Below are 16,448 nucleotides of genomic sequence, written 5' to 3'. Positions count from 1 at the left end.
GCATCAGGTTTCCTGGGTGCGCGGGATGCACTGTGTCCCCGAAGGAAGACTGCCGATGCTCCCGTACAGCTGCGGTGAGTGCCCTCCTGCGTGGAGGGCGTGCCCCAGCCCGGCGTGTCCTCGCGCACGTTAACACTGGTCCCCGCGGTCTCTGTGATGGGTGCGCTAACTCCTGAGAGATGGCGGATGTCCACCTCCCACTCGTAAAATGTATGGCTTTTACTTTAGTAAACAGTTGGGAAAGTTCCCTCGCTGACCTCGAAGATAGAAGACTCTATGTACAACAATTGGCGTTACGCTAGTGATCCTGCCCGATGTGTAGGAGTTGTGTCCTCTTCCTGTCGTGCACTGCTGGACGCTGACCACGCGCTAGAGGCGATGCAATGGCCATCTCTAGGCCAACGCAGGCAGCGCCCCAGGGCGGCCTGAGGCTGGCTCAGCTGGCGGCCACCAGTTCTTCAGCCCCGCCCCTGCGGGACGGAGGGCGCCACGACCTGCCTGTGCTGGCCTGAGGAAGGTGTGCCCTGGGCCCTCTCTCTGCGTTTTGCATCTTTTTTAAGTTCTGAGGAAACCGCATCCTGGCTAACGACCCTCTCTTTCTTTAGCTTAAGAGAACACCATCCTCAGCAGGCGTTTGGGTTTTCTGTCGTGAGAAGCAGAAACTGCGTCGTCGGTTCTGCCAGCTGTAAAATGCAGAGCCGGATTTGTCGTCTCAACTTAACCTGCTGTGTTGGGCTGCCTTCGTCGAAAACGTGTTCTTTAACGATGGTGTTTGACAGGTCTCTTCCTGCCCGTTACACGCATGATACAAACTTCGAAAATAAAGCTATAGTGATTATAGATAATGCAGTTCTGCACACTAGGTTATTTTCTACTCTAATTTAGATGTTAAAGATGGAGAACAGCTGTTTTTATAACGATAGTATTATATTTTACATAGCAATATGCTAATTTCCCTTCCAGTATCGTGAAGAACAGTTGTCGTTAAATATTTACTATGTTGTCCCCATGTCGGCTGAACAGTTACCTATGAAAAGGCCCACCTGACACAGATATTGAAAGAACTGAGCTACCTCACCTGGCCCTGGTTCGTGAATTTACTGAATACTACATTTGTGAAGGCGTCTCGCCTTCCCAAGCTGCGTTTTTGAAATGAGAAATGATGCTGACCTAAAAAATCCTCAGATCATGAATATGCAGTGTGTGCATGTGTGCATGTTTTTCTACCCTCTGGATGTTACATACTTTTTAAAAAGTAAAACAGGTGATAAAAGGAACATTTTGAAGGAGTATTATATGTGTATCATTAAAGGTCACAGTTTCCACTAATCTGAGACATATCACACAAATGTGGTATTTAAAAGAATTAACAAAATCCAGTGAAATCTCAATTTCTCAATTCATTGAGAATTTACTACAAAGACATAGGAAATGAGAATGTACTCTGTTTGGATGGCATGTCTGAATTAGTTCTAATTCAATAAACAGATTCCTTTCCCCATCTAAGACCCCAAACCTCAGCGCCATGAATAACATGACTGAAGAATCATGTAACAATGTATAAACCAGGTTTCTGTAGTGATGTAGAACAATAAATACCACACAGTAAAAATCTGTATCATAAACCAGAGCCTGTAACAAAAGGACCCAAGGAGCTGACGCACACAGTACCGAGGTCTTTACAATAAATGACAGGGTGCTCTCCCCGCAGAGCTGATGTGCGCACCAAGCTGCTGCTGGGAATGGCGCCAGAAAATCGGCTGCGTCGGGCGTGCATCTAGCTGTTACTCATCAAGTCTGTCCCGGATCAAATGACATCCAAAGTCTGAAAAAGCGCAATGAATTTTTGCGTCATGGTTATAAATGATTGTTTCTATACCATTAAAAAAAACCCCAGAAGGTCAAAAGTGCATTTAAAAAAAAGGGGAAACTGTCATTCTTGGTTAAGACCTAGAGAAACGCATTGTCCAAGTTCGAAGTGATGGAAAGGCTTCCACGGTTTTGTGGGAGTTTCCTCGAACTCCCAGACATCCCGGGGTGCCGTATGCTACAAAATAGACCAGTACAAAGGGAGCCAAGTGATCTTTTCATGAAAATTACGGGAAACGCATCTCCTGATGAGAACCGCTGGAAATAAACAAAACCACCAGGCTCTCCCCAAATGAAATCAGTGTGACTTTGCTGACAGGGACGGACGGGCTACTACTGGGTGTGACCAAAATTCGGGAAATTTCAAAGGATTTCTAGAAGTTTTCATTTTTTTAAAAGTTTTTAGTCATACTTGGCAATGGTACATACAACCCAGAACTGTGAAATTTTGTACGATAACTAAGACAACATATGGACTTCAAGGCCACAAAGCACATCGTATCATCTGCTTCTCACAGAAAATAAAGACTAAGGGTCCAGTAATTAGAAGGGAACAATCTAGAAATCAGTCAGGAAGAAACAGATGGAGGAAGCTCAATGCTGGGCCTTAATTGGGCTCACCATGGTAACGAGCATATTTGACAGAGTCTAGAACAAATGCTGATGTGGAAATACGTGCAGGGCTTACGCCACGTACACTGACGTAAGAAAATGAAATGGTAAAATCTCTGGCTTACACAACCCATGAAATTGAAAGAAAAAAAAATAAAAGGAACGTAGAGGAAAATCTTGTCTTTAAACTTATTGTGGGGTCAAAATATCGACCGAGTGGTGTCCTCCAAGAGCAGGTTCCTGCCTGGGGTGGTGTGGCTCAGTGGACTGAGTGCCAACCTGTGAACCATAGGGTCAGGGGTTCGATTCCCAGTCACAGCACCTGCCTGGGTTGCGGGACAGGTTCCCCAGTAGGGGGCGCAGCAGATGCAACCACACATTGATGTTTCTCTCTTTTCTCTTTCCCTCCCCCTCTCTAAAAATAGAATGTCTTATTAAAAAAAAAAAAAAAAAGCAGGTTTCTGTCCCCAGGCCCTCAGATGCCATCCGGCTGCTGCGGCGCTAACAGGACACCAAGCAACACAAGGCTACTGTTTCTCACCGAGCGGAGCACCTTCCTTGGTTCATTTAACACACATCGACTGCCTGAGATAATACGAACGTCACCACTGCGGGCAGGTGGCTGGAAGGGAAGTCCTCACAGCCGGATCAGGCAAGCAAGGCTCTCGGCGGACCACGGGGGGCGCTCCAGGGGGAGCCGCCCGTCTGTGCGGGTCGCCTGCGGCCGGAGGCTAAAAATCGATGGAGATGGACGCCTGGGCGGCGTCCTCCCGGCCGCGCACGTAGATCTCGCAGGGGATCTCCTCCATCACGCGGTCCTCCGGCGCCTGCTCCGGGCACTCGCGCGCCTGCTTGAAGGAGTAGCTGCTCTTCTTGAAGGTGCTGTTGAACGTCTGCATGGGCTGGGGCTGGGCGAAGTCGTTTCGGAAGGGCAGCTCCACCGCCGCCAGGTTGGTCCTGCTCGCCCTGCCGCCCCCGCTGCTGCTGCCGCCGCCGCCCGCGGGGGCCTGCGCGCCGCAGTGATGGTCGTGGACGCAGCGCGAGGCGGACGACGTGCGGCGCAGCTGGTGGTAGCCGTCCAGCTCCTCGGCCAGGTCGGCCAGGTCGGCGGCCAGCTCCTTGTCCCGCAGGGAGAAGAGCTCGTAGTGCGGCGGGTCGAACACCTCCTGGAAGCCGGTTTTGTTGAAGGCGCTCTTGCACGCCATGACCTTCTTCCGGGGCTGCTTCACCTGCACCAAGATGGACACGATGAGGAGGACCAGGACGACCCCCGACGTGACCCCGATGATGGTCCCGTGCGTTCGAGTGATCTGCTCGAAGAGGCCTGCCTGTTTCTTCTCTGCAGGAAGAGAAAGAGAAACACGGGGAGTTCGCAAAAAACGGGAAAGGACGCAGGTCTTTGCTCAGAAGAAGACACAGGAACACAACGTGCAAATCTAAGGAAACATGGGCATGGAGCAAACGGCAGAACGCACGCCCCTGTTCCCTCCCGGTGGGCCTTCTGCGCCAGGGCAAGTTTGAGGACCTTCCGGTGTCTCTAGGGACCTCACGGGAGAACCGGAAGCCCAGACTGACCCCCGCAGGCCTGCTGCCCAGGCTGATGTTTCAGATGGTACCCAGGAACACTTCGTGTCCAGTCCTTAAGACGGCAGCATCAGATTCAGTCACTTTTCATAGGGACATATTTACTGGGCCCTTGACGAGCAAAAGGTAGGTAAACTTGAGTCCCAAGACACAGAACAGGTGACCGGCGTGCGGACATTCAACGACCGCTACACCCTGATTTCTCCCTGCGGAATACTCCACGGAGAGAAGGCGCAGGGACCTCTAAGAACTGAAAACAAACCGTTCTTCCAAGGAGCCTGCTTTATATGGTAAGACCGAATCCCTCCATTGACTTTTATTAAATAGTGTTTCCATATAATTTAAAAAATAGTCATACTCAAGGCCCCTTTCTAAATAATTCTGAGAATAGGATGTCTCCACAAGACCAATGACTAAGAGAATAAGGGCAAGGATATTAGGATAAACTTCAGAACAGCTTACGATAAAAAGCAGAGTCTGAGACTAAGTATTTTTTTTTTATCACATCCAGAGGCCTATGATCCATTTCAAAGAATATTAATACACAGGTCTTGCTCTGGCTGGTGTAGCTCAGTGGATTGAGTGCGGGCCTTCGAACCAGAGGATCGCAGTTCGATTCCCAGTCAGGGCACATGCCTGGGTGGCAGGCCAGTTCCCAGCAGGGGACTCACGAGAGGCAACCACACATTGATATTTCTCTCCCTCTCTCCTTCCCTCCCCCTCTAAAGATGAATAAATTTAAAAAATTTTTAAAAATTTATTAAAAAATACACAGGTCTCCATTTCTGCGGCAGCAGCGACCCCGGCACAGGGGCAGACGGGGCCCGTGACGCCTCTCCCGGGACGGCCGAGTGCCGCCCGCTCCGCGCACGGGGCCTCACCTCTGCAGTGGCTCTCGTCCCACGGGTAGGCACAGTTCTGCACGCCGTTGCAGACCAGCGAGCTGTTGATGCACATGCTGCTGTGGCAGAAGAAGGTGCTGCCCGTGCAGGGCGCTGCGGGGAGAGAGAGAACCGCGCTGCCGAGGCCGGGAAGCGCGCGTGTGGCGCACTCACGCCGACTCCTTCTGCACCGACTGCCGCGGGGTCACTGTGTTGCCGCAGGGGTCTCTCCCGGAGTCCCCTCTGCGCCGTGCACAGGGGGAGACAGGGGCCAACGATCCCGGAGGGAGACCCGGGGATACTCCTACTTACCTGGCTACCGAAAGACCACAGATGGTATGGATGCAGTTCCCACAGAGCGCAGCCCGGCACAGTTTGTAAAGCCATTAAAGGACAATGCTGGTGCGGATGCAGAGGCAGGGGAGCCCCTATGCCCTGCGGGTGGGGCTCTGAGATGGTGCAGCCGCCGTGGGAAATGGCCTGCCAGTTCCTCAGAAAGGCACGGCAGTCCCCACGCGACCCAGCACCTCCACCTCTGAGCTCCGCCCAGAGGACTGACGGCAGGAGCTGGGACAGCTTCCTGAACCCGTGGCCATGGCCATTCCCAAGGGCCGAGGGTGGGAAGGACGCCGTGTCTGTGGACGGTGGACGGAGAGCCACCACGTGGGGCACACACACAATGGAGTGTGACTCCGACTCGAGTGTGGAGCAAAGCACGGCTGTGGGCTGCCACGCGGATGAGCCTTGACAGCATCGGGCTGCATGGAAGAAGCCACACGCAAAAGGATCCACACTCTCCCATCCCACTCACCCGAGGCAGCCGGAGGACACAGAGTCGAGGCTGTCCGGGAACAGGGTGGAAGGCGGACAGGGAGGGGGCGTTTGACGGGGATGGAGGTGCAGTGTGGGCAGAGGAACGCACTGGGGTGGGGGTGGCGGTGGGGGCACAGTGGGCACAGCGCTCGGTGCCAGGGACTTGCACACTTAGAAACGGTGCATCTCAGGTTGCACAGATTAGCACGAGAGCAAAAACTCTTTGGAATTTCAAATTAAAAAAACTAAGGTATAGGTGGAGGAGGGCAAAGGGGGAAAATCTGGGACAACTGTATCAGAATGAGAAGGAAAAAATAAAGCTACGTGATCTATGTGCCGTGTGCCCTGGTATTTATGCTGGCTGCTCTTTTGGTCTGATGCGACCCCTTCCTTCCCCGGTGGGGACCTCCTACTCCTCTTCCAGGGTCACCCCAAATGTCGTCCTCTCAGTGAAGAGTCCCCTAAGCCCTCCTACATGGTCTGGGGCACCTGTCCCATTCTAGCCTCCTCTCGGCAGCTCCCTCCTTGGGTGTATAAACGTGTGTTACACTTGACCACAGTGCATGTGCTCACCTCCGTGAGGGAGCAAGTCCTAGATTTCAGCAAAAATCCCGCATGTCAAGAGCTGGGACGGCTTGAATATGATCAAACAAAAGGTAGTCCCTGCCTAAAAAGTTCTCGTTCTCAGAAAACCCGTTTCATCCCGGAGGAAGGGACTGTTGTCAGGCTGCCAGTGGAATGACCGAGGGACCCGCAACCAAGAGAGACGGGCCTGCGTGTGAGCAGCACAGTGGCCCCGGCTGCCTCTCGAACAAGTGGGTGGGCTGCAGGTTACCTCCGGCTCCTGGGGCCACCACCGGGTGAGACTGTGAACGACCCCAATCGGGCTGGCACTGTGGTTCTCAATCTGAGTGCGAGAAAGAGGACGTAGCAAGTGACCCACTCCGAGGGGGGTAACCTGTCAATATCCCTTAGACTCCAGGTAAGCTACATAAGAAGGTTCCGTGGAAGCCACTCACAGGGGGACAGGAGCGCCGAGGAAGGCGGAGGGTGGCATTTCAAGTACAAAAGTAGCCAGTGCGCCCTCTTCAGGCGCGCTGTGGGATCGTAAAACTGCATCGCACGGGTGTGTGCACTTGACAGCTTTTTTTAGTTTATTGATTTTAGAGCGAGAGAAGAAAGAAATAAGGGTGGGACACAGGGAGAAACATCGATTTGTTGTACCGCTTATTCATACACTCATTGGTTGACTCTTGTCTGTGTCCTGACCCAGGACTGAACCTGCAACCTTGGCCCATCAGATGGCGCTCTGACCAACTGTGCCACCCGGCCAGGGCAGCATTCTGAAATGTGACAAATGGCCTGGGGCAGCGATTTTCAACCGGTGTGCTGTAAGAATCTGTAGAACTGATTATGTCGTAGGGGCCTCGACCTCTTTTCCCGTAGATGGTCCAATAAAAAAAAAAGACAGACTTCCGCCAAGATGGAGGCATAGGTGGAAACACTGTGCCTTCTCCCACAACCAAGTTTGAATAAAACAAAGGTTTGGAGAAACAAAGACACAACCAAAGGACAGAAAACTGAATTATACAGAAGTCCGACTACATCTAACCGTTCAACGGGGACGGTAAGAGGGGCGGAGCCAGCAGCGAGCAGGGTCGGGCAGGACAGGGCCCCCGACACAGGCGGGCAGGCAGACGGGAACCAGTTGGGGTGCGGGGCAGACCGCGGGCTCATATTCGCGCACAGTGAGACAGACCACGCAGGCCCCAGGGGGCGAGGGCTGACAGCGGTGGCACACTCGCGTGCAGTGGGACGAAACGCATGGGCCAGGTGACGGCAGCAACTGCGGCACCGGTGAGGGCCGTGGCGGCAGGCAGCGGACAGGACGCCAGAGTCCCTCTTTGACCCCGCCCCCACATACAGTGTCACAGCCCAGCGACTTAGTTGCCCTGCAATACCGGTGAGAGCCATTGTCCTCTTTGGCCCCGCCCCCACATACAACGTCACAACCCAGCGACTTAGTTGCCCTGCAATACCAGTGAGAGCCGCTGTCCCTCTTNCCCTTATTATATGAAATGTTAAAGGGACTTATCTAAAAAAAGAAGATAAAAAATATGAACAGTGAAAGGACAACAAACTCAGTTATTAACAACCACACCTAAAACAAAAGCAAACTAAGAGGACAGCTAGATCAGGAGTGGAACCATAGAAATGAAGAACACATGGAGAGTTAGAAACAGGGGGGTGGGAGGGGGAGAAGGGGGGAGAAGGCACAGAAAATAGCATAGATGGTAGGTAGAAAATAGATAGAGGGGAGGGCGAGAATAGTGGGGGAAATATAGAATCCAAAGAACTTGAGACACGTGGTTATAAACTAAGGGGGGCAGAATGGTGGGGGAGGGAGGGTGCAGGTGGAGGGGAATGAAGGGGGGAATAGAACAACTGTAATGGTATAATCAATAAAACATATTAAAAATAAAAAAAAATGACAAAAACTTCCACAACTATAGCCATCCGGTGCGAATGAATCAAAATTGTACCTATTTTTTCATCAGATCGGCAAAAATACATTTTCTGGTGTGCCGCAGAATTTAGTGATTAGATCACGTATGTCATGAGAAGAAAACGTTGGAAATTGCTGGCTAGAGAACACGGCAATGTTTGAATTCCTCATTTCTAAAACCTGGAGTTTTCTGGGTTTTTTTGTTTGTTTGTTTGCTTCTTGTTATACCAGGATGCTACAGAGTGCAGCACAAATAACGCCCTTTTTTATGACAAAATCACAAGCATGTCATTCTGTAACTCGACAATATCCCACTCAAGTGCACCACAGGACATTGTATAGGTGACATGTTCCGATTAAAACTGTAGATGGTCACACCCGTGGTGTCACCCTCCCAGCCGCACTCGAGCCGGCCTTCCCGCTGCCGGACCCCGTGTTTCGCGCCCTCTCCGAGAACACGCTGAATTCTAACCTCACCGTCTCTTCCAGTTCACAAATGGGGACACAGGACAGAGAGACTATTTTTAAGCCAAGCGGAGGGAGGTTATAAATAGTCCTGGGGCTGCTGGGTTTTTTGAGTCAAACAATCATTAGCTCTTCACGTTTTCCCACAATGCCATTATGTGGCTGCATCTGGGTGGCTCTTGTAGCTTCAAAAGTGGCAAAAAAAAAAAAAGAGAGAAAGAAAAAAGGAAGAAAGAAAAGAGAGCGAGAGACAGACAGGTTTTCTGCTCGGTTTTCCCCACGGGTGGAGCAGCGAGTGGGGAGTGCCCGGCTTTTACCACGGAGCTCTTTACAACCGTTCTGCACGTTCATTAACCCGGTCGCCGTGGCGCTGACCCGTCTGACTGTTTCTCCGACGTGCGTGGCAGATCGGTCATTCCAAGTGGATTAAGCTTTATGGACTTCTGATGGGCAAGCTCAGCTGTCGGCCAGGTGTCTGTTATCCATGTGGCTGCTGGGGACACGATTCAGTGGAGAAGCGCACCAAGGGACAAAGACAGGAGCAAAGCCAGCCTGTTAGGAGCTGCTCCTGCTCCCAGGCCCGGGGTTCCTGCCGTCCTCTCTCTTCCCTGCGGCCCCGCCCGGGAGAGAGGGGCTGGCATTTCAGCTCCAGGTTTGACGAGGTGAGGCAGGGAGGCTGGGAGGCAGTTCCATCCTCCGGCGAAGCCCTCGGGGCGCCTGTCAGCCACGTGTCACTGGCAATCACATCAGGGACTTATTCTGACAAAAAATCTCTTCTCCGGCTTTCACAGTTCTAGTCCTAGAAACCGTTTTCCTGAAACCACGCCGTTCTTGAAGCGCGAGGCGGGCGTCCCCAAGTCTGGGAGGACGCGGAACGCATCCTGGCCGCTGTTCTATTTCGGTCCCCGTAGCCGCGCTCTCCTATTTCAGTCTTGGTGGCAGTCTGCCACGGCCGGTCTGAAGCGAGCTTCCCGCGCAGGGCCGGGCCGTTTACATAAACCTGTCCCGAAACCGGGCTGCCTCCGAGGCCGGGTCCCCAAGGGTCACACATCGAGAGCAGCTCAGAGAAGAGGTAGTTTCACAACCTGAATTAATGAGGAGCCCATAAAATGTCGGAAGCTCTCCAATGTGTTTATCGGAAGGAGATCTTCAAACAGAAACTTTTATAAAAATGTATGGAATACTCTGATCTCCTTTGATATTAACTAAAACGCATCAAAGACTTTTTCACGGAAGATTTGGGCTAGTGCGGCGCCGAATCGATGGAAGGCTGCGCGAGGCGAGGAGGCTGTGGCAGAAACGCTCGTGGGGGTTGAGGACAGAAGCCACCTCCACGCCACGAAAGTGTCAGGGGAGGCGGCGTGGTCCCAGAAGGCCTGGCTGAGACAGTGCACAGAGGTGCCCGTGGTGAACGGCAGGTCATTGGAAGAAGACGCCAACTTGGTGTTCGCCGATACCTAACTAGACTACCATGTGATTTACCTGGCCAGGCGGCACCCCCACTTCCAGGAGTCCTCCTGAGGATTTGCCTCGGAGAAGACAAACACACACATGCATGACATTATTCTCTTGTGACTCAGCTTGTCATTGCAAAGCATTGGGAATGACCTCTGTGCCCGTACACAGGAGACAGACGGAACAAATATGCAGACTGTGCACTGCACGGAGAGCACAAGAAGGGGGACCCCTCGGAACGAGTGTGGAGTGCGTTCCAGGATCCACTGTGGAGTGTGTAACGAGCTTCCCTTCGTAGAAGAAAAAGGGGTGCAGGAGTGAATACGCGTGCGTGAGGAAGCTACAGAGAGAGGGGGAGGAGGGGCTGCAAGGGTGGGGAGGGGCCAGGACCCTGAGGCCAGAGGGGAGGTGGGGGGAAGCTCTCTCTCTGCATAGCTCCCTGCCACTGTCGAGAGCCTGATGATGAGACAGGGTAGCAATTTCTGCATGAACTCAGCTGCTTTACCCACGGCAGGCAACGCCTTAAGAAGAGGGTGAGGACTCTGTTACGTCCCCACCCTGTGACTTGCAGGCTTTGTCAAAGGAAACGCTCAGTAACAGTATCTGAATGGTAACAGTATCTGAATAGTACCAGTATCGTGAAACTGAGGTCAGGGTGCGCAGTGGGGAGGAGCCTCGCCCGTACTTACGCTCCACGAAGGAGGTGAACAGCATCCGGAACCTGCTGAGCCGGCTGCCCTCGTCCGCCCACATTCGGATCACGCCGACTCCGGTTTTGAGCGTGACGTCGTTGGCCACCGTGCTGCAGAACTTGGCCTTGAGGTTTTCGATGGAACTGCTCCCGTCGTAGACGGCCACGAAGTTCCTCTTGCATTCGTTGGAGTGCTCCATCTGGTAGTCCAGGAACCTCAGGTAAATCTGCAGCGGAGACAAAGACGAACACGGCTGCTGAGGAGACTCGGGGACCTGAATTCCCCGGTTCCGCTGTCCGGTCCACACCGGAGATCGAACTGCGTTATGGCAGCTGACGGAGAAATGGAGAAGAGGCTGAGCAGAACCAAGCACTCAGGAACCCAAAGTTCGTCTGCAAGAAGAGACTTTTTGCTCCATGAGGCACAAGTGTGGCCCGTGTTTTCCTCATAAACGCAATCGCACGGTTATTGGCAGATTGGGAAAAAAGAATCAGGCTGTTACTCCCGCCTCTTCAACCTCCCTCGCCTCCAACGTGCATTCTGGGTAATTCTCTTGGTCTACCTTTCAGTAACTACACTGTTCACTTGCAGGAGTTCTAGCTGGTTTTTATTTTATTTATTTCATTTTTTTATGGTTGGTTATTTCCCAAGTGTCCCTGGCCATTGTCCCTGCTCACACCTTTTAGTCCCTTCCTGGAGGGTGTTTAGGGTCTGGCATCCTTCTGACGTGTCCTGTCTGCTGGTGCCATGAAGGGCCGCCCCCTGGCCGTGTGCTCTCACTCCAGCTGTGAGCCATGCTCAGTGGGATCCTGTGGCCTCCACGGTGAGTCACTTTGTTTTTATTGCCTCAAAGGTTTTGTAAGCCCAGTTCCATTCTGTTAGTTTCAAGGCTCAGTGACTCCTGGGTTGACCATGGCCCGTGAATGCCTATCTCAAACTGTGAATAAAGACAGGGTTTGAGGTACAAAGGTGTCGGGGAGACCCCAGACTCCCCCACCCAGAGACTGAGCCCAGGAAGATCAGCTCGCTTGCAATCAGCTGGTGTTGGTGGAAGGATTTTTCCCACCAGACATTCATGGCAGCCATGTCCCTTTGCGGGTTCCAGGTTTACGTGAGGGGTGTCGGTCATGGAGGTCCCCTGAACCCCGGGCCTTGCTACACCTGTCTCCGTGTGGGCTGTAACAGCATGTGCCTGCCCCAGCTGGGTCCTCAGTCCCTCACAAGGCAGCGAGCATTTGTATCTGCAATTGCAGTTTACTGCTCGAGGTTCTAGCTCTCTCCCTTCATTTCTAGTCCATACAAATTACGAATTACGTCTTTTTCGGGGAGCTTATCCATGTTTTGAAACAAATCCGTTACTTTGGACCCGATATTTCACAGTGCTTCTCAAAGGTGGGTTTCTAGCTTTCTACCCTGTCCTGTTAGCCTGACTGCAAACTGGGTTTTCATAATTTCTAAAAGGTGGGCTCCCCCTCTGTGCCCTCTTTTCTATTTTTACACAAACACATATTAAATATAATTCTAACTCTGCTAACTTCCTAGAAGTATAAATTCAAAGCAAGAAACAGGAGTAGTTAGCAACCCGTCTCCATCTGTCAGTTTCTTAGAAACCCCACCCTTGCATGCCCTCCAGGGGAAGCTCTGTGGAGGGGGGGGTGCAGACTAGCAGGGGGGGAACTCGTGGGGGGCACAGACAAGCGGGAGGAGGAGACAAGCGAGAGGAGAAGACCAGCATGGGTGCAGACTAGCATGGGGCACAGATGAGCGGGGGGCACAGAAGAATGGGGGATGCAGACTGGGGGAGCAGACTAGCGGGGGGTGCAGACAAGTGGGGGGTGAAAACGAAGGGCTGGGGAGCAGATGAGCAGGAGGAAGAGATGGAGGGAGGAAGAGACTAGCACCGGGCTCAGACTAGCGGGGGGTGCAGACAAGCAGATCGTGGACTCGGAACCCAGACCCCCCGCGGGTATGTGGGTTCTGATGCACTGAGACCTCTGACAAGACGCCCTAACTTCTTGTGACCCAATATTTCTTCTCCTCACAAAATGCTTTAAATGCCTCCATGAGCACCCTGACCCACACTTGCACGCTTCAATTAGGAATCCACATGTTTTTAAGACCTTAAAACCCTTAAAATGAGAATCTTAATGCATGTGTGATACTTCTGAAATTTACACTGTGGCTTTTCTCATGGTAACAATGCTGAGATCTTAAGAGGTACCTAGTCATGTGACAAAGATACCTTTTAAAAAGTGGGAAGGCAGTTCACAGAATCGGTAAGTATCGGCATAAAGCACAATAAGCGCCTCTGACAAACCACGCCTCCCGTTCCCCTCGGAAGTGACCCGACACCCAGCCACACCTTGGCTTTCGGGGTGGCCCGGATGGTCCAGATGCAGTCCACCGCCTGGCCGGGCTTCGTCCTGTCATCCTGCTCCACCTGACTGGAGCGCACTATCCCATCAGCGCCCGAGAGCTCGAACTGGCAATCTGGACGGAACAGAGAGGCACGGTCAAGGGGAGAGAAGACTGGTCGAAAATGGCGTGAGGAAAAAGAGGTAATATACTAAACCTGGGATGGGGTTTAAAATACCTCCTAGGTACGTAAAGTCTGGATCTGGAACAGAAAAGAGCAGAAGGTCATTGGCATTTGGAGACACGGTTATAGTCACTGTAAGGCTTGAGGTTTAACGTTATGGCTAATGGTGCGTGCGGTAACTATGCAAGGAAGAGCTCTCTGCTTATAGACCCGAGAGCGCTGGTTATTTGTGAGCAACTTCAGACGCTCACTGATAGGATGAATGTTTTTTTTCAAGATGTTATTTATTTATTTTCAGAGACGGGAAGGGAGAGATAAAGAGAGAAGGAGAAACACTGATTGGTCGCCTCTTGAATGCGACCCGGCTGGGGACTGAACCCGCAACCCAGGGATGTGCCCTGACCGGGAATCAAACTGGTGACCTTTTGCTTCGTGGAACGATGCTCCAACCAACTGAGCCACACCGGCCGGGGCAGAATCAATGTTTTTAAGTGGTAACGTATATACCTGAGATCCCATCCTGAATTAATAACTTATTTTTGCTTCCTGAAAACCCCCTACTCTGTCAATGGCGGTGGACAGCCCACAGGCAGATGAACAAAGTGTGGTCCGTACATGGAGTATTTTTATTCAGCCTTGAAAAGAACGAAATCCTAACACATGCTACAATGTGCACAAACCTTGACACACTGCTCGGCGACATGAACCAGACACTGAAGGACAGACGCTGTATGACTGTACTCATTCTAAAATACCCAGACTGGTCCCAGTCAGAGATGGCGAGTCCCAGGGGCTGGAGGGATGGGGACTGGGGACTAGTGTTTCATGGGGACAGAATTCCAGCTTGGAATGACCAAAACGTTCTGCACACGAGTCCTGCAGCCGTGATGGTCGCCGACACTGTGAATGTACTCAATGCCAGTGACTCGTATGCTCACGAAGGGTTAAAAAGATACATTTTATGTTCTGTTCCCGAACTAACGGCAGGGGAAGAAAGGTGACCAGGTGGCATTGTAAGTAAGATATTCTGCCCCATGAAGCAATTCATTGGAGACCGAGAACACCAGTGTATGTTAAAAGGACTGATTTAATTTAATTGTCAGAGTTTGGCTTTAGTTTTAATCCTCACCTGACGATACATTTATTAATTTTAGGGAAGGAGGGAGAGAAACATTGATTGATTGCCTCCTGTATGTACCCCAACTGGGGACTGAATCCGCAACCTAGCTACGTGCCCTGACCGGGAATTGAACCTACAATCTTTCCCTGCATGGGATGACCCTCCAACCAACTGAGCCGTGTCAGCCAGGGCGTCACTGTGATTTTTAGGAACTAAATCCAATCAACCGGAGTAAGTCATCCATGAGTGTCAAAGACCCATGTCGTGAAATCTCGCATTTGAATCAGATCTTTGCAAATACACATAAAAAACAATGCCCTTCATTATTTAAATGTTTCAATATATTAAACGAAATCAGGCAACTTTATATGTGAAGATTCTTACTTCGAAGAGAAGTAGCTCTCTCCCTCCAAGGGCTGTGTGTATCGCGAGAGCAACCTTCTGTGGCTTGCGGTTAAAATGTAACCAAATTAGCACAAAGTGCTCGGGATTTCTAGACTGCATTACCCTACATTTGCATTTCACAGTGTTCCAAGGTTTGACATACATCATGTTTAATATCACGCTAACGAGAGCAATGCCAGGAGGATTAGGTAATGTTCGAGTTTACAAATGAGCGTGAAACGGAGTCAGAGGGACCGGGGTTTTCTCGGGTCAAACTGACGGCGAAGCCGGGGCTCCTCTCCAATTCTTTACACGGCTTTTCTCATCCTGCCACGTGGGTGAGGATGCCGTCGTCTTACCACTAAGAGGAAAAAACACCACGTCACAATAAACAGGCAATGCGTAACTAGCTACATTATAGCTGTCTAGTTAAAATCGCGTGTATAAGATATATTTTGTGTAGGAACTGGTAAGTCTGGGAGAAGCCTACTAACGACGATGAGAAATTATTTAAAAAATAAAAAGAAATTCCTACGCTGCCGGTGATGACTGTTGAGACAGGGCTTCTCACACATGGCCACCTCCTGGCGAGGCCTGTCCAGAAGGTGACCAGCCACGGACTATGAAAAATAGAACATTTAGTGAAGAAGATAGCAGATACAAGGAGCATAGGACATAGGACAATGACGCCTCAGTCCCCTTCCAAGGAGGCACCTTGGGACCTCCTGGTTTTCCCAATGGGCATCAGCAGCCGCGTCATATTTTCCTGACTCTCATCCCTTTCAAAGGCGATTTTAGTTCTGGGAAAAGCAAGAAGTCCAGGGTGCCAAATCTGGGCTGTAGGGGGGCCGAGTCACCTGGGTGATGTGATATTTCACCAAAAAGCTCCACAGGAGACGTGATGCATGAGCAGGCGCGTTGTCGTGATGAAGCTGCCCATCACCAGGTGCCCACGGCTGCGGCCTCTGAATCGTCCGAATAGTTTCCGCAGAAGATTGTTCGAGTTCAATGCAAAATTGTTGCTCTACACCACAGGTGGCAGACACAAGGCCTGTGGGCCTAATCGGCCTCCACCTGGTTTTACCCGGCCCAGCACCTTGTTTCTACCCAGTGGCAGCACTGAGCTCTCGCTTGACGGTTAAGGGTAAGTTACACGTACACAGTCCTGAAATTATATTCGGCCCTTTGAAGGCAATTGCAAGGGTGGTGTGGCCCCCGGTGACAATGAGTTTGGCACTCCTGTTCTACACACGCAGTCATTTTGTATGTGACGGCCACATAGTACACCTGCTCCCTCAAGTGTCTCCTGCCCCTGCTGACCAGCGCAGTGCAGTCGCCATTGTTCACACACACGCATCCTGGTCCCCTCTCCTTGGCTGCCAGGTGACATCGATGCTGTGCAAACCGCTGTCGTTATACCAAGTATGGCTGGACTTTCTCTGGACAGACCTTGTATGTATGGGACTGGGCTAACTGTGGAAGTTTTAACGCAGTGAGGACACTGAGAACGCCTGCCTGCCTAGGAGAA

At 51.6% G+C, this 16,448-nt stretch overlaps 1 protein-coding gene across 2 annotated transcripts in view; it reads right to left on the bottom strand.

Annotated features, from left to right (window-relative positions):
* Positions 1 to 2,902: 2,902 nt before the first annotated feature.
* The window catches only part of NETO2 (neuropilin and tolloid like 2), a 29,541-nt gene continuing 15,995 nt past the window's right edge, over positions 2,903 to 16,448 (bottom strand). The window contains exons 5-9 of one of the 2 annotated variants that reach the window (XM_037066473.1): positions 13,450 to 13,494; positions 13,240 to 13,367; positions 10,875 to 11,103; positions 4,947 to 5,060; positions 2,903 to 3,820 (exon numbers count right to left, since the gene is read on the bottom strand). In XM_037066473.1, coding sequence (XP_036922368.1) covers positions 3,213 to 3,820; positions 4,947 to 5,060; positions 10,875 to 11,103; positions 13,240 to 13,367; positions 13,450 to 13,494 — 1,124 coding nt within the window. In that variant the 3' untranslated portion in view covers positions 2,903 to 3,212. The remainder of the gene's footprint in view (positions 3,821 to 4,946; positions 5,061 to 10,874; positions 11,104 to 13,239; positions 13,368 to 13,449; positions 13,495 to 16,448) is intronic. The other variant, XM_037066474.1, reaches the window with a different exon arrangement.

This window comes from Sturnira hondurensis, unplaced genomic scaffold (assembly GCF_014824575.4).
Source record: "Sturnira hondurensis isolate 20B ecotype Veracruz unplaced genomic scaffold, ASM1482457v3 Scaffold0016617, whole genome shotgun sequence".
In the NCBI taxonomy this organism is placed as follows: Eukaryota; Metazoa; Chordata; class Mammalia; order Chiroptera; family Phyllostomidae; genus Sturnira; species Sturnira hondurensis.
The sequence above is the reverse complement of the archived record's forward strand: the minus strand, read 5'-3'. Positions and strand labels throughout refer to the sequence as shown.